This window comes from Mustela putorius, unplaced genomic scaffold, assembly GCF_011764305.1.
Source record: "Mustela putorius furo isolate JIRA1106 unplaced genomic scaffold, ASM1176430v1.1 tig00003850_pilon_pilon_pilon, whole genome shotgun sequence".
NCBI classification, from domain to species: Eukaryota; Metazoa; Chordata; class Mammalia; order Carnivora; family Mustelidae; genus Mustela; species Mustela putorius.
Window position 1 is genome coordinate 8061908 of NW_025422002.1, and position 18305 is coordinate 8080212.

General features: G+C 38.7%; 1 protein-coding gene across 2 annotated transcripts in view; it reads left to right on the plus strand.

The window, feature by feature from the left end:
* The window catches only part of GRM7 (glutamate metabotropic receptor 7), a 911662-nt gene that overhangs the window by 613886 nt on the left and 279471 nt on the right, over positions 1 to 18305 (plus strand). For both annotated transcript variants that reach the window (XM_004738422.3, XM_045063251.1), the window contains exons 6-7: positions 886 to 1086; positions 11305 to 11444. In XM_004738422.3, coding sequence (XP_004738479.1) covers positions 886 to 1086; positions 11305 to 11444 — 341 coding nt within the window. The remainder of the gene's footprint in view (positions 1 to 885; positions 1087 to 11304; positions 11445 to 18305) is intronic.

An 18305-nucleotide genomic window follows, 5' to 3' on the forward strand; every position in this document is an offset into this window, starting at 1 on the left:
TAACATATAACATTTCTAACACAGTGAAGGGCATTTAATGTCACTTCTTATTAGGCAGATCAGGGCAAAGTGATGAGCATCCTCATTTGTCAGGGGAAAGAATTTGAATTTTATTTTGTAGGCAATGAAGAACCATGGAAGAATTCTGAGCCTGAGGGTGAGGTGATAAGCTCTGTGGTTTGGAAAGATGAATATGAGGAATGAATAGATGAAGAGAGACATCTAGCAATGCATCCTAATGGAAGATGAGAAGGGCATGATGGGGCTCATAGTGTGGCTACAACTGTTAAGTATTACTTAGCTAGAATTCATAGAACTTGGCTCCTCATTAGATAATGTGAGGGTGAAGAGTAAGAAAAGAAGGAATAAGAAAATGACAATTTGTATCCTGAGCACCTGAGTTGCCAGTAATACCAAACACTGAGCCAGACAAAAGATGGAGTAGGTATATAGAAAAAGATTGAAATTTAGGTGTGGAATTCAGTTTGTTTTCTGTCATTTTTCTTTTGATCTATCACCTTTATAGAGTGAGTGAACTTTGAAGATTTTAATATTGAAGTCCAGTCTTTAATCCCAACAATCCCTTTATTCTATGGAACTGCTATATTTGATCAGTGTGTTGGCTTATTACAAAAGCTGTCATTGTGATATTTTGGAATATGTTTCTAAAATTTATTTATTACATGAAAAAGATTAATGCTACCAAGTCAAATACCAAACACTATCAAAACAACTTAATAAGGTAGCCAAACGTAGATATGTACTTTGCACAATTTTATCCCCCCAAACATTGTTTGTTTTAGTATAGTTGAAAGTAAATGCAAATGTAGACATTTTACTCAACACCAATCTTTCTGTGTGTGTGTTTCTTGTTTTAATGTGCAGGACAGGAGAGAATTGGAAAAGATTCCAACTATGAACAGGAAGGTAAAGTTCAGTTTGTGATTGATGCAGTCTATGCGATGGCTCATGCCCTCCATCATATGAACAAAGATCTCTGTGCTGACTACCGAGGCGTCTGTCCAGAGATGGAGCAAGCTGGGGGCAAGAAGTTGTTGAAATATATCCGCAATGTTAATTTCAATGGTGAGTCTCTAAATAATCACGCTTTTGGAATTCTAAGTGTTGGCATAGTGTGTTTCCTAAGTTATGTAGTTGAATTATTTATTGCAAAAACCCAGTTGTTTATATGACTTCAAATGGCTAATTCAATATATGAATGATGAGTAAATGAATGAATGAGTGAATATTTGGGAGCTATGGTTTGTCTTCTCTTCCCCCAAATAGAAAGATACTTGCAGAAAGCTAGATTCTTCCTCCGTGAATATCCATAGGAGTGGGAAGGGGAAGAGGAAAGAAAAGGAACCGTTGCTCCAGGTGTCTGTGTCGTTTGAAATAATGATTGTGAATTGCCACAATAACTACATTCCAGATTAGGCACATTCCTGTTACAAATTGTTTACCTAAAAGGGTAGGAAAAATGAGCAAATAGGGTAGAAGGCATAAGGGAGAAATACCACTTCTCTGATAGTATCTTTCATATAGTATTGACTCTTATAACATATAAACACATCATGTATCAAAAACTAAACAGTTAAAATAAACCCAAATGTGGCTTGCATTAGTCAGAGTTTTCCAGAGATGTAGAACCAATAGGATATATATATAGATATACAGAAGAGAGTAACTTATAGAAATTGGCTCACATTATTATGGAGAGAGGGAAGTTCCACTACCTTCAGTCTGCAAGCTGGAGAACCAGGGAAGTTGGTATTATAATTCAGTCCAAGTCTAAACACCTAAGAAATGGAGGGCTTGTGGTTTAAGTCCTGATCTGAGTCCAAAAGCCAGACATCTGGGAGCACCAGTATCTGAGGGCAGGGGCAGGCACAGGTCTCAAGAAGAGACAGTGAATTGGCCCTTCCTCTGTCTTCCTGCTCTAGCCAGAGCCTTAAGAGACTGAACGATGTCCCCACTACTAATCTTTTTCAGATATACCCTCATTAGACATACCCAGAAATAGTATTTTACTGGCTATCTGGGCATCTCAGTCAAGGCAACACAGAAAGTTAACCATCACATAGGTATAACTCAAAATTCAATATAGAGAGTAATAAATAAATTTAACTATGTCCAAATGAGTGATGTAACCATGCTGAAGGGTTTGAGGAATAACAAATGAGCACGGGTAGTTTCAGAACACAGTTTGACTATATGCTATATAAGACCAAAGACAAAAATAGCTATACACAACTATTGTACAATAGCTAGTAAACTTGTGGGTTCACAATTCTGAAAATAATTTATGTATGTAAGAGGACTCAGAGAATAATGAAGCATATTGTGGATAATGAGCGCTAGGTTTCTTTCAGTCAGAAAAAAAAAATTACTAGTAAGAATGAGAGAGAACTGGAAGGAATGCTGTATTGTGTTTGGATAGGAGATACCTGCATTAACTCATAGCTTTCTTTCTTTCTTTTTCTTTTTTGAGTTATTTATTTTGAGGAGAGTGTGTGTTTGAGCAAGGTGGGGGATTATGGTGGAAGGACAGGGCAGAGGGAGAGAAACCTCAAGTAGAATCCCCACTGAGCATGGAGCCCAACATGGGGCTCCATCCCAGGACCCTGAGCTCATGGTCTGAGCTGAAATTAAGTCAGATGCTCAACCGACTGACACCCAGATACACCAGAACTCATAGCTTTTAATATGCCTGAAGATAAGTAGATAGAGAAATAGATATGTGTATGTTATATATGTATACATATCTGTGTTGCCTAGTTCTGGCCACTGAAAGGTCTAGGAGCAATGGCACCCTGGTAGAAAAGATGATACCTAGTACCCACCTCCTATTTATATAGACACTATCCATTAAAAAGCATGAGGGCTGTCTAGAATAACTGTAAATTCAAGGGCCAGGACATTTAAAAGATGAGTCTGAAGCATCATGTTATATCAGAAAGTAAGAGTGCTCAAAAACTGATGGGGGGATTTTGAAAGAGCCCAGGAACCAACTTGAAGGAGATCACACTTGCCAATTGGAAGGCAATAATGGATTATACTAACAGAATGAAACAAACATCTATGAGTCCATACTAATAGAAATAAATAACTGAACTAAGTGCGGAAGAAGTATAATGTAATGATAGATGGTAGTTCAAAATCACCATTTTGCAAGGACCCCTCTACTAATTGTTCCAAGCAGGAACCATCAGTGGATACTAAAATTATTGGGATATAGTATGATCAGAAACAAGGCCTCTGCATGGCCTCAAAGTACCTTCTACCCAGAAACATTAATTGCAAATGAGAAAAGAATAGCTTAACAGTGGAGAAACCTGGAAGACAGACAGCACCTTAACAAGATAATCAAGGTTAACATCACCAATAATGAACCTTAGTGACATCACTTACCTTTGATACCCTATGAATGTTACAACATCACTTCTGAGGTGTTATTGCTAAAAATGGGTAACTTCACTCTAATCACAAGGAAGCCTCAGAGAAATCCAAATTGAAGGACGTTTTTTAGAGTAACTGATGGGTACTCTTTAAGACTTTCCAAGTCAAGATAAAGTTAGAGGAGGAATTATTCCAGACTGAAGAGACTAAGGGGACATTACTATTAATGTAATGTGGGAACACTGATTGATCCTATACTAAAGGACATTAATGGGACAATGAAGAATTTTTAAATTGTCATTTTATTTTATTCTTTTCATCATGATAAGTATACTCCTTAATTCCCATCATCTATTTAACCCGAATATTCCGTCATCACTTCTCCTCTGTAACTGTTACTTGGTTCTGTTTCTTGGTTTACATCTCTTTATTTCCTTTGCTCATTTGTTTTGTTTCTTAAATTCCACATGAGTGAAATCATATGGCATTTATTTCACTGACTGACTTATGTCACTCAGCCTTATACTCTCTTGTCCATCCATGCCATTGCAAACAGCATTTTTTATGGCTGAAAAATATTGCATTCTATATACATACCACATCTTATTTCCATTCATCTATCAATAAACACTTGGGCTAATTCCATAATTTGGCTATTGTCAATAATGCTGATATAAACATAGGTGTGCATGTATCTCTTTGAATTAGTGTCTTTGTATTTTGGGGATAAATACCCGATATTGAGATTACTGGATCATAGGGTAGTTCTATTTTTAATTTTTGAGGAAACTCCATACTGTTTTTCACAGTGGCTGAACCATTTTGCTTTCCCTCTAACAGTACAACAGGATTCCCTTGTTTTTACATCCTCACCAACACTTGTTGTTTCTTGAGTTTTTTTATTTTAGCCCTTCTGACAGGTATGAAAAATTTTGATTTGCACTTCCCTGATGTTGAGTGATATTGAGCATCTTTTCATGTGTCTGTTGACCATCCGTATGTCTTCTTTGGAGAAATGTCTCCTCATGTCTTCTGCCCAGTTTTTAAATGGACTACTTTTAGGGTATTGAGTTTTATATATTTTGCATACTAATTATTTAATGGATGTGTCATTTTCAAACATCTTCTCCCGTTCCATAGATTGCCTTTTAGTTTGTTGATTGTGAGAACTTTTTAAAATTGTATATGTTTCAAATAGTCTTAAATCAATGTTTATTTCCTGAATTAGATTATTACATTATGGTTTAAAAAATAATCTTCTCTTCTTGTAAATAATAATCCATTTAAGCTCAATACCTCGTCAGTCATTCAGGAGTTACCTTGCAGGTGGACGAAGGGGAACCATATCCAATTTTGGAACTAATAGTTTCTTATTTAAGATGGAGACCAAAATGACCATATATAAAACCAGAAAAACAGTTTAACCACAAATAATCTTTTGTTATTGTTTTTTCCAAATTCTAAGAATATCCTAAAATATATAATTCCCCAGAACTAAATGCATATAAACTCTATTATTTATCAAACAGAGCTGCTTATCATATGTGTTATGGTCAGTTTGTGGTTTTGCATTCTGGTCTTTGAATGTGCTTGGGCATTCTTACCCTACTAATGAAAAAATTGATTTAAAAAATGTCCTTTGTGACCTTTCACTGACTCTTCTTCTAGGTCTCTGTAGACTCATTTAGTCAAGACTGTCTTTCCCACTGATGAGCCAGAGGGACTGGACAAAAAGTTTTCAAATGATTACTATGAACCAAAACCTGTGCTATGTACTTCACTTGTATTGGCTGGCTTAAATTTCAAAACACAAAATTGTTTAGATTCTCTTGTTTTCCTTAATTTTTTATAGATAAGGAAATTAATAGAGAAATTAGGAACAATGATGTTCAAAGACACGTATGTAGTGATGATGCTACATACTTGGTCCCTATGTTCCTAACTCCACAACTTTCTCCCTTGACTACTATTTAAGTGTCTGAGAAGAAGGGTTTACTGCATCATTCCTGCTGACAGAATGGAGACTTTTTTGCATGTTTTATGGAGGATTTTGATTTTTCTTTGTCTCAGTAAGCTTAATTGTGCTCTTATGTTACTTTAGTTTGAAGTTTTTTGTACCCCTGGGAGTTTTATTCCAGACCAGTAGAGTACACTTTAATAACTCTGAAATTCACATTTACCAAAGCATCAATTTAGGAAGTAAGAAAATGCCCTGAAAGTATTGTTATAGGTTCACCAAGTACTTAACCTCCTTTTATGCACCAAGAGAAAAGATGGCTAATTTTTTCTTCATTACTTACAGCCATTTTTTCCTGCATCCCAAATGAATGCAGTGACCTGAGCCTAAATTTGATTTAGTTATCTCTGTGTTGGCCCATCCAACTCAATGTCACTACTTGCAGATGTAAATTTAACAAATTTGTTATCCACATATCTAATCTTAGAGAATTGCTGTATCATGAAAGTAGTTAACCTGAAATGTGTCTGTATCTACATGTGTTAGTTTCCAGAGAACACATCAGATTGGGCTATGTTTTGTAAGAAAGACACATCTCATGTGTTCTTGAAAAATGAGGTTAGCTTTCCTTTGTTGAGAGGTAAGATCTAGGTTCCCTCCCCTTGAATCTGAGGGAGGCTATGACTAATGCAGAAGTGACACCATGTGATTTCTGAGGCATAAAAGTAACGGGACTGCTGCCTGATACTCTTGGAACATTAGTATTATGGAAACAGCCACCATGTTGGGAGGAAGCCAAGAACTCAAACAGGCCATATGAGGGTATGGCAGCTATAGCCCCAGCTGAGATCCCAGCTGACAGCCAGCATCAATTATCAGGCATGTGAGCTTCAAGCTGCCCCCACTGACATGAGGACCAGAGAGGTGATGTCCCTGCCGAGCCCAGCTCAAATTTCAAAATACAGGTCGTCATTATTTGGAGCACTAATTTTTAGGGTGGTTTGTTGAGTAACAATAGATAATTAAACACAAATCAGTGCTGCATTTCTGGAATCTGGGTATGGGGTGGTAAAGTGAGAGAAAAATGTAAATACCTTGATGCAAAGGACTCTCGTCATCTGGGCAATCTAGATCCCAAATTCTGCTCTAGAAGAAAGGAATTTTATTCAGATACTCTAATTCAGTAGAGGATGTTGATGACAAATACCTTCTGTCATCTGGTTTCCTCTCAGTGTCCTAGCTTGGCAAAGGGCCCTGTTTCCTTCACCATTCTATGCTTGTGTCCTGGCCCTGATAGCTGTGGACATTTCTGCAGATGATCACTTCTCTTTTGATAACTTCTTTCTGGACTTCTTTGATTTTTTTTTTTAATATAGTTTTCAAGTCTTCATTAAACATAATCCCTTTTATTCTCTTTCAAGAAGTTAAGGGATGCTGTTAAAGAGGAGCTATGGCATAAGAAAACCCTGGAAATAATAAGCCTGTTGCATTATAGAATCCATCAAAAAGGTCAAAGCCACACAATATGCTATTACAAGTCATCACTTAGATAAAGTATTCAGCTCCTCTGCCTTAATTTTTTTTTAAAGCGTGAACTTTAATGAGAATGGAAAGGGCATGACAAGAATCATTTCTCCTAACAAAGATTGTAAGAAGAGAGAAAGATTAGGCAGTGTGTCTCATTTTGATGAATATTTAGGTGGTGAGCTAGAGATCCTTTGGAGCCCCAGCCCTCCAATATTCTTGCTCTCTCTTCTCAAAGACTATGAAAAGCTCAAGTCATATTATTTAATGAATAGAAGCTGTTGAATTACAGCAAAGCACAACATGAATCCTAGTATCCAATGTGAAAGAAAAGAAAGGTGAGCATATGAATCTCTTCCTGCAAAACGATAGGATTCTCATCTTCTTGCTAATAACATGTGGAATCCAGATTTTCTTTCTTCTCCTTGTACTTAGAATGCTCACTGAAAGAAGAAAGTCAGTATTAAAAAGCCTCTTACACTGTTGGTGGGAATGCAAGTTGGTGCAGCTTCTTTGGAAAACAGTGTGGAGATTCCTCAAGAAATTAAAAATAGAGCTTCCCTACAACCCTGCCATTGCACTACTGGGTATTTACCCCAAAGATACAGATGGAGTGAAAATAAGGGCCATCTGTACCCCCATGTTTATAGTAGCAATGGCCACGGTCGCCAAACTGTGGAAAGAACCAAGATGCCCTTCAACGGACGAATGGATAAGGAAGATGTGGTCCATATACACTATGGAGTATTATGCCTCCATCAGAAAGGATGAATACCCAACTTTTGTAGCAACATGGACAGGACTGGAAGAGATTATGCTGAGTGAAATAAGTCAAGCAGAGAGAGTCAATTATCATATGTTTTCACTTATTTGTGGAGCATAACAAATAGCATGGAGGACATGGGGAGTTAGAGAGGAGAAGGGAGTTGGGGGAAATTGGAAGGGGAGGTGAACCATGAGAGACTATGGACTCTGAAAAACAATCTGAGGGGTTTGAAGTGGCGGGGGTGGGGTGGGGTGGGAGGTTGGGGGAACCAGGTGGTGGGTATTGGAGAGGGCACAGATTGCATGGAGCACTGGGTGTGGTGCAAAAATAATGAATACTGTTATGCTGAAAAAAAATTTTTTTAAAAGTCGTTTTTGTTATTGATGGGGTGTGTGTGTGTGTTTCCCCCTCTCTACTGGAAAAGCTTAGTTTGATTAGCATACAGAGAGGGCTTAAGAGCTTTCTATTGTGATAAAATTGGGTGCCTTTGTGAGCTATGGGGATAGTGTTTAGGTAAGACAGAGGAGGAGCAAATTGAAATAGTGCCCTTAGCCAATGAAAATGCACCCACTAACTCAAGTTGGTGAGACCAGGGTAATGTTGCTTATAGATCACAGCTCATCTTCAGAACGGGCTGTCATCTAATCTTTAGAAAATTAAAAAAAAAATTACACTGATGGAGAAATTCAAATAAGATATGAGTTAGGAGAGACAACTTTGGTGCACAACAAACCAAATATCTGAAGATGGGTGTTCTCGATACCCATCAAATAAAACCATGATAATTTTCACTCTTGGCCACCTTGGCATCTACTCTTTGTGGGACTGTCCCTCACCTAAGACAGGAAGACAGTGGCCATGAGAAGATGAAAAAGTCACTGGGATCAATAAACCTAGGCTCCAGCTTGTTGTGAAAAGTGGGAAGTGCAGACTCTCAAAACAATCAGACATGGCAAAGCGAAGCTGGTCATCCTCACCAATTGCCCAGTTCTGAGGAAATCAGAAATCAAGTACTATGCCCTGTGGCTAGAACTGGTGTACATCATCACTACAGTGGTAATAATATTGAGATGGGCACAGCATGTGGGAAATACTACAGAGTAAGCACACTGGTTATCATTAATCCAGTTGATTCTGCTCTCATTAGAAGCATGCCAGCACAGCCTGGTGAAAAGTAAATCACACAAATTTTTTCTTTAATAACTGGCCAGAGCTTGTTTTGAAAACAAAAACAATACACAAAACCATTCCCGTCTCTTGAGCATTTGTTACATAAGAGGCATGGAACTAAGCAGTTTATATACTTAATTACACTAAATCCTCACTAACATGAGATTAGTAGCATTAGAGAAAGGTAGCATTAGGGATATTCAGAACCTGAAGGAGACTGAATAACTTAACAGTCACACTTAGAAGGTGGTTCCTGGAATTTAAACCCCTTCTTCAGGATTCCAAAGCCAGTTATTAAGACCTATTTTAGTCTCGTTAGTTGAGACACTCTGGGGCAAGGAATGTCCCCCTTTTAAACCTAAGTATACTTTGTCACCTGTCAAATTAGCAAGTTTGATGTTCTGTGTTCTCTAGCTCTTTATTGGTTTCATATTGCTGCCTTAAAAAATACCATAAATTTAGTGGCTTAAACAACATACATTTATGATCTTACAGTTCTGTTAGTTTGGGAGTCTGACACGGGTCTCACTGGGCTCTGTTAAGGTGAAGGCAGGGCTGGTTCCTTCTGTGGGCTGTAGGGGAAAAAAATCTGTTTCTTTGATTTTTCTAGCTTGTGAAGGCCCACTTGGCCTTCTGGGATCATGAACCTTTCCTCACATCACTCTAACTCCTTGGTTTGACCATCACAAATCCTTCCTCCTCTGAGTCCTGTTCCCTCGTTCCTAGAGGGATCATTATGATTTCTCCAAGTTTAACCAAATAATCCAAGATAGTTTTCTCCCATTTCATGATTCCCAATCATATCTCCAGAAATCTCTCATTTTGTATGATAACATTCATAAGTTCTGGGGATTAGGACATGGAAATATTTGGGGAGCCAGTACTGAGACTACTATAAGCTCCAATTTTTTTTTCCATTTTCAATAACAAAGTATCATAAAATCCTATGCTAGGCAGTTGGAGGATGGTATGGAGTTCTTTAGCTATTTCTGTATCCTGCCTATATTTTGAATTCCCTCTTCCACTAGAGGTAAGCTTCAGCATAGGATTGCAATTCTGTATGTCTCTGATGACCTAATATATTGTCACGCTGTTTGGATCCATTTCCTAACTCTGTTCTTGTGTGGCCACTCAGCACCATGCCTGCTTCCCTAAGTATATGTGCTTTTTTTCTTTTTTTTTCCTTCCTGTTTTAGGTTATTTTTTTCTAGTTAACATGTCTTTTATCCCCCACGCCCCACCCCATGCATATTATTGATACAAATACCATGTTGGCCCAGCTTCTGCAGGAGGTAATGACTCTGCTAATCAAATGCAGAACTTTATCATCATTAGGGTCTTAAATTTATAATGAAAATTATCAAAAGGGCTTCATGCTTATTATCTGAATTTACCCTACCCCTCTCCAACAAAAAATAGCAAAATGAACTTCTGTTCTTAGTGATTCTCTTTCAGCTTATAAATGATCCTTAATTTCCTTGTAAAAGACAGGAAATAGATAGTTTCCTCTGCAAAATATCAATACTCTGAGTTAATACTCTAAGATACTCTTAATACTCTAAGATACTCTTAGAGTCACATACCCTCAGGCCAGTGGTGTTTATCCTATTTCCAAGGGATCATGAGAGAAACAGCATTCAGTTTGCCAGCTCTTGAATCCTTTATAACTGTTGTTGAAAGTAACCCAAACCCACATCTCTCATTCTCTGTGTATGATTTGCCAGTTGGTCCATGTGGTTAATACTAAGGAGCTTTTCACTCACATCTAACTTTCAAAGGTTACACACAGACACACACACACTCTCTCTCTCTCAATAAATGTATTCATCTTTTTAAGTTGACTTCAGTGTCTAATTCTGCCAAAATAATGGGTTTCATCTAAGCCCCACATTTTAAAGAAGACCCACATAGCAGATTGAAAAAAAAATTATTAAATACTTTCCGTGTACATTGGTAAGCATTTTAGACTGGTTATATAAATTAGACATGGTCAGCAATAAATATGTTTAAATGTGATCAATATCCAAGTACATATTTAAGTAAAGTTTTTGGTTTAGTTGCATTTTAATTCTCTTAGTTTTCTTTTTTTTTAAAAGTGCTATTTTTGAAATGATTCTTTATTAACCACATTTGATAATTAAGTGGAAACTAAAATAATAATACAACTTTAGATGGTCTCTGGGAAATAATGCATTTAATTTTCTCCACAAGGGGGGAAGATTAGCATAAAATATCAAGAAATATTGAGATATAGAACTGTTCAAAGGGGGAGGCAGGTCACCTGCCCACCTTCTCTAGTAAGCATCCACAGGCCACAGTGATGATTTGTCCATGGGGTTACCCATTGCCCATTTAGGGGGAACCTATTAAACAATGTGATAATCTACTAGCTACCTTGCTTATCATCAGGTCTCCAGACCATCACCCAAGGCATAAAAGGTAGAGGGAATCTCGATTATAAAATCTGGCATTTTCTTGTCTTCCTCAGGGAGTGCAGGCACCCCAGTAATGTTTAACAAAAATGGGGATGCTCCTGGGCGTTACGACATCTTTCAGTACCAGACCACAAACACCACCAACCCTGGTTACCGCCTGATTGGGCAGTGGACAGATGAACTTCAGCTCAATGTGAGTACTACTTATCCCTCTTCCTTTGCTCATGTGATGAATGGACAGACTTTTAATGTGCTCAGTCTGGCTAACATTCTTGTTTTTATGTTTGTGTGGTTATATATGTGGGCATGCATCCTGTTAAAATCATCTGCAGGGATTGATAATCCATAATAATGTAAGAGTGATGGTGATGATGATTAGGATGATAAAAATGTGCTTTGAATTTGTACTGGGTATTATACTCAGCTCTTACAGGAATGATCTCATTTAGCCTGAGGCTTGAATTGCTTAGCAAACAAGTTCCGTGCTAATACTTTAAAAGATCCTTCTTTTGGTCAGATTTTCTTTCTTCTTTCTTCTTTTCTTCTTCATATGGTGATGTATTTTTTTCATTTAGAGCATTTTAGTGAGTCACTTTGGATTTTACTGAGATTCTCTGAGTAATTGCAATGTTAACATCCATAACCTCTTCCTCTTCTGGTCAAACATGACCTTGAGTAAGCGGCCACTTCCTTGTGCAAGGTTAGGTCAAAGTGCACCAGCCAGAGACCATCAGTTGGTCATCTGTAGTCAGACACAGTTAGGTTTATTTAACTTTAAATTGCATGAAGTTTGCTCCTGCCAGCAAAACCTCTTCATGATGAAGGAGTTTCGATGTCATTTATTATATGTTTGGGGCTGAGGTGGGTGATTTTTAGGAGGTTTAGGGAAATGACTAGTTTGGGTTTGGGCCCTCTTAGGAAATAGACACAAGTTGATAATAGTACACCTTCGTGATTTTTGTGTAGGGGATGGGGAGATAAAGGCTAAGCAAGAGATGTCACTTAAAAGAGAAATAATAGGCACTTTGGAGAACTGAAGAAGGGAGAAGTTATATTTGTGGTTGCAGAGTATCCTTCTTTCTTTCTAGTTTCAGAACCAGTTATGGAGTGGCCTTGTTTTTGTCTTGTTCCACCACAGTCATTGAGTGGCTTTGTCTGATTATCATTAATACTCTGCAGAAGTTGTTGAGGTTCTGTTTGGAATGGGCCCGCCTCCATAATACCTAACAGCTTTCTTGCCATTTAATTTTTTTTTTCATTTCTTAATATTTTAGGTTCAACATTCATTGGTGTGCTTCTCATAATATTTACAATGTCCTACTTAAAATTACTATTTATTCAAATAAATCTACCAATCTTCACAGACAGTAAAGAACACAAACTATGGTCCATTTACCCTGGCTGAGCCAAACGCAGCTGGAGTTCAGCAACTCATGTATCCCATCATTTTCCTCCTTTCCTGAAAGGATTCTTAAACAGGTCATGCCCCAGTCTGGTGTTTGGGGTCCTGGAACCCAGTGCAGCAGAAGTTGTAGAAGTAAGGACATTGTGGGGCCTCTGTGCTCAGGTGTACTTGAGAGGGTTATGCTTCAAGAGGTTCTGCGCAGGTCCCTTCTTGCAGTGGCATGGTGGGTGGCTATGCTGGGCAAGACTTATAAATTGGGTAGAACGTCCCAACTTCATAAATATTATAGTATATACAAATACATGATTTTCTTTGGTCCAGCAGGTTCCTGAATTATTCTGGTTTCTTCAGAGACATGGGACCAATGGAGTAGATGATAGGTAGTTAGATTATATGAAAATGGCTCATTCAGCTATGAGGGATGAGGAGTCCCAAAAATGTCTAATTTGCAAGCCAGAGGCCCAGGAGAGTTAATGGTGTAAGTTCTAGTCTGAATGTAAAGGAAGGGGAAGACTGATATTCCAATGTAAAGATAGGCTGAGAGGATTCTTTCTGACTCAGCCTTTTTGTTGCATTTCAGCATTCAAGTTTGTTGAGGCCTACTCACATTAGGGAGGGCAATGTGTTTTACCCACTATACCAGTTTAAATATTCATCTCACTCAGAAACATCCTTACAGACACACCTAAAATACTGCTTAATCAAATGGTTGGGTACCCCATGTACATAAAATGAATGATCACAGGCCCTATCTCAGAAAATTCCTTCTAATATCTCTTACAAAGCCAGGTATTATGTTGTTAGCTTTTATCAAATCATACCTTTAGAAGGCACTTTGGAAATTATTGAGAGAAGGGTTTCTGGAGAGTGGAATACAGAGTTAATGTCATAGGGTGGGGGTTTGAAGTCATAGTTCCTAAGAGAGGATTTTTCATAAGTGGGGGGTGGTATGGGGGGTTGAGGAGGCCACCAGAGGCCAGTTACCTCATTTGCACATTGCTTTGGCCTAGCTCTCTTAATACCTGTCCAGTTCTCCCTCTCCTGAGATCTCCCATCCAAGTGAGTTCACACAATGATCGGGTCCAAAGAATTGTGATCCGGCATCCGAGAATGGATGGAACCAACCAGCCAGTGCAAGCCATGCCTGGGATAAGAGCTGAGTACTAGAAGCAAAGTAAAAGCTAAAGTTATGCTGAACTTAAAGCATACTAAACTTGTGAGCAAAAAGAGAACATGAAAGCAGAGCAAGCACATAAACAAAATTCAGCTGGTAATCTCAAGGGGTAGTAATCAGAAGCAGAATCGAAGTAGCATAACCTGGCTGACATAGCCAAAGTATGTTTTGAATGGGTGTGGCCTGTGGGATACAAAGATGGATCAGCCTGAACTAAAGGTAGAGAATCAAAGTCTGTACTATGCATGTGAACTTCTCAGCACTTATTATAAGACCCACAAGATTATATAGGTGCATTTACCTTTGCTAGCATAACCCCTGTACCGGTGTTAAATTCCTGGTGTGTGTAGTTTGTCCATACAAAAGAATCCCAACCATGCTTTGCCAACTCCAGATATTACCTAGGAAATTCTTAAGCCCACAATTTTTAAGAACCAACATCAACAAGAATTTTATTTTTCTTTATTTGGTGTGTATTTTGTCCTTCATAAAAATTACATTTGATTAGTCATTTAACAGGTTTTTGTTTGTTTGTTTCTAATGCATCTGTGATGTGATAAGCATCTCGGGAGGCAACGGGTACACAGTGGGGGAGGAAAACAGACATGGTCCCTATTCTCACAAAATTGGTGGTCTTGGATTGGAGGTGCATGAGACACAAGTAAACAGATGTATATATGGAGATTTGAAAGTGTGAGAAGAAGCATAAACCAGGGAGAGTAATGGAGGTGAAGAGAGTTTTCCCAGATGAGAAGCCAGCAGTGTGAGGAATAGGAAAGATCCACCAAGCAGGTCAGGAGGCTGCTGTGGCAATGGCATGACTAAGCGAGAGGGGAGAGAGAGGTGGTAGGAGGGGTCAGAACCATTGCTAAGACACATAGCTTGAAGACCCTTGCAGGCTATGCTAAAACATTTTTAAATTTTACTCAGAGTGAATTTAAAAGTCATTGAGAACTGTTAAGCAGGGGAGTGACTGGATCAAATTTAGGAATAATTAATTTGTCTACTAAGAAGGTAATGAATTGGAAGGGGCAAGAGTGGGAGAGGAAGACCAACTGAGAGTTGATTTTTAGCGGTCAAGTGAAATAGGATGGTTAATGAAGGGGGTTCTCAAACCTCAACAGGTAACAGGATCATCCAGAGCATTTGTGAAAGCACAGATTGCTATTCCATGCACCCCCACCCCCCTGCTGGCCAGAGTTTCTAATTCATGTGGTGTCTGTCTTGACCACCTAGAGAGCCCCCAGATGTGGGGCAGCAGTGCAGTGGAAGCCGGTGGTACCTGTGGGGAAAGGATTTATCCAAGGCAGAGCAAAGGAGATAGAAATTTATGGAATACCCCGCAAGGGAGCCATGGGAAGGATAGCAAAGGAGAAACTGTCTGCAATGGGGCAGTAGGTGGGGCTGTTTTAAAGGGGGGAGGTGAGGAGGTATGGGGACTTCGGGAACTGTGCCTGGTGGTAAACAGTCCATTGGTCAGTGAGCGCCTATGGATATCTTGAGGGGGATCTCCTGATGAGCCTGTCTGTATTCAGCCAAGGGGTCTCACACAAGCCCCTTTGCCTTGATCAAATTTTCATTGCTCAAGCCTGTTGCCTGAAAGCAGCCTCTGTGACTCACAGGGTCTCAGAGTGGAAGGAAGCTCAAATATCTGCCTTTCTAAGAGCCTCTGTGTAATGCTGATGGCACTTTGAGGTCACTGGCTTAGAGAGTGTGTTGATAATAGTGTTGTAATGAAGTCAGTAGAAACACATGCGTGGATAACACATAAAATACACGTGTGTGTATATATTTACATGTGTGTGTGTGTCTGTATAAATATTCTTCCTCTTAGACATATGTATCTTAGAGGAAGAATAGTAAAATTTAGTGATGGATTCAGTGCTGGGGTTGAAGGAAAAATAAAAGTCAAAAGTGAGCACCATGTTTATAGCTTGAGAGGCTGTGAAGATGATAGTCACATAAGATTAGAAAGGCTACTCAGAGTGGGTGGGAAAGGGGGATAAAACTGAGAATCCTGAGTTAGTGCTCTTAAATGTTTGAGAGCCAAAATGAACTGGATAGAAATCTGAAGCTCAGAAAACAGTTTTGGTCTATAGTTCTTAAAAAACAAAACAACCCACCAAATCCAGTTCGTCGTTAACCTATAAATAACATTTAAAGCCATTAAAAAAAGAGAAAAGAGAATAGCCAAGAACCCAAGGTCTTGAAAACCTCATAGGAAATGGTACAGGTCCTTTCCAACTACTCCAAATATTACACAACTTGAAATACTCTGTTTCATGAGCCCAGAAAGTTAGGACAAACACACACTTTGGTTTTATGTTTGTTACTGGAAGCTGATCAGGGAGCTATAGCATTAGGTGGGAACATTTTTCATTCTACTTTTTCATGCTGAAAGTGCTGTGTTATATAAAGAGCAGACAAGACACCTGAATTCTCGCATGGACCCAGTAGCATTTGCTTGGTCCTACATGCAACCTGAAGGTATGGATGACTGAGCCAGGGTGTTCAAAATGGTGAGAGGCTGGGTTAATTCAGTTTAGGATGGCTGCTAGAATAACTGGCTTTAATAGGCTATCAGCCTGTTGACGCCTTTTATGGGATTCTTAGGATATCAGTAAATTGACAAAAGAGGGGGGAAGTAGAGTATCCAGAGGGGACTCCTGCACCCTATCCTGGACAGCCAGAGCTAGGTTCAGGTGCTTACCAATGGTTGATATCTTACCCAGCACCACTCTGTCCATAAGGTTCCTTTTGTTATAATTACTCTCAGTTAAAAATTCTATTAAGAGTGTAATTCAGGCAAACTTAGTTTCATAGGTTTGCTTTCTTGCAGTCAACAGAACAAAACAAAGCATTTCAAGTGACAAGTTCTCATTTACAATGACTCAGGGGGTATTCTTGCAATCCCCAGTTAGAGCTAATCTCTAGCAAACGAAATTTTCACAAGTGCTGTTTCTGTGGTCAGTGATTGCAAATGAGTTTCTGAGCCAAGAAATCAGAGTTTTAAGAATCCAGTCTATCAACCAGACAGCTCTGCTGTTCTTTATCTGAACTTTAGGTGCCTAAGAGTGTGCTGCCCATTAGGGAATGCCATCGTGCATCCTTACTACCTGTTGGATAGGCCCAGGGGTCTGTCTGCTCTGTGGGCTAAGAGATGAGCACATGATTTGCTACTAGGATATTTCTGCATGAACAAGAATTCATCAGAAGGAAATCTTAAGGAGCAAAGCTGTTCACTCTCCCCATTGCAACCTCCATGGAAATAATCCTGACTTATTTTCTCAGGCTTGTATTCTACTATACAGAGATCCCATAAAACATTATGCCTAGCAGGAAAGCAGGAAAAGGGATAATGAAACAAAGAGACATCCGCAGTGTGTCAGCAAGGATGACAGCTAATGGAGACGCTAGGATAAGGAGGAGCCGGCCCTGTACCTGGTGTGCATGAACTAGGACAAGGGGTCTGTGATGAATATATTGCATCTAAAAGGCTTAGATATAGTATGATTTAATTTTTGTAGTGACATTCGATTTATATTTGAGTTGGACTTGAAGGATAAATAGTGTTCCCAGGATGGAGAAGAAAAAAACACGTTTTAAAATGCATAATGCAATATCATTTGAAAATTGGCATCAGGGACTATGTCAGGAGAAATGAAAAAATGAAATGTAGATGTTTTTAAAAATTTGAAATGTATGATGTGAAGTAAACTCTATGTTTATTATGTGTATGAGAAATGAAGGTGACTTTTGTCATCTTTCATTTATTTACAATTAGTAGGAAATTAGATGTGCCCCCCAAATGTTAAATTTTCAAATACCTGAAATTATTTCAAATACCAAAATGCTAATTAGAGTGTCAAAACAACAAGCATTCTTAGTAGGCATCTCCCTACAGGGAATTGCACTCATTTTACAGAAAAGGCTACGAATGAATATTACTTAACCTTTTCTGGATCCTCAATCATCTGTCATCCTGTAAAATAGTACAACTTTGAGATCTTGTGAGGTATGTGAGCCTCATTAGCTTTTTAAGTGATTTGTTCACTGTTGAACTTACTTTTCACATAGAGACTAAAAGCTCCTGGAAGGTAGAACCCAAAATTAAGTCATTGTTTTTCATATTTACTAACAAGTACCTGGCAAACGGTAGGCATTTGGGGTTTTTTGTTTGTTTGTTTGTTTTTAATTAAGTAATTAATTTATTTTCAACATAACAGTATTCATTGTTTTTGTACCACACGCAGTGCTCCATGCAATCTGTGCCCTCTCCAATACCCACCACCTGGTTCCCCCAACCTCCCACCCCACCCCACCCCCGCCACTTCAAACCCCTCAGATTGTTTTTCAGAGTCCATAGTCTCTCATGGTTCACCTCCCCTTCTAATTTCCCCCAACTCCCTTCTCCTCTCTAACACCCCTTGTCCTCCATGCTATTTGTTATGCTCCACAAATAAGTGAAAACATAT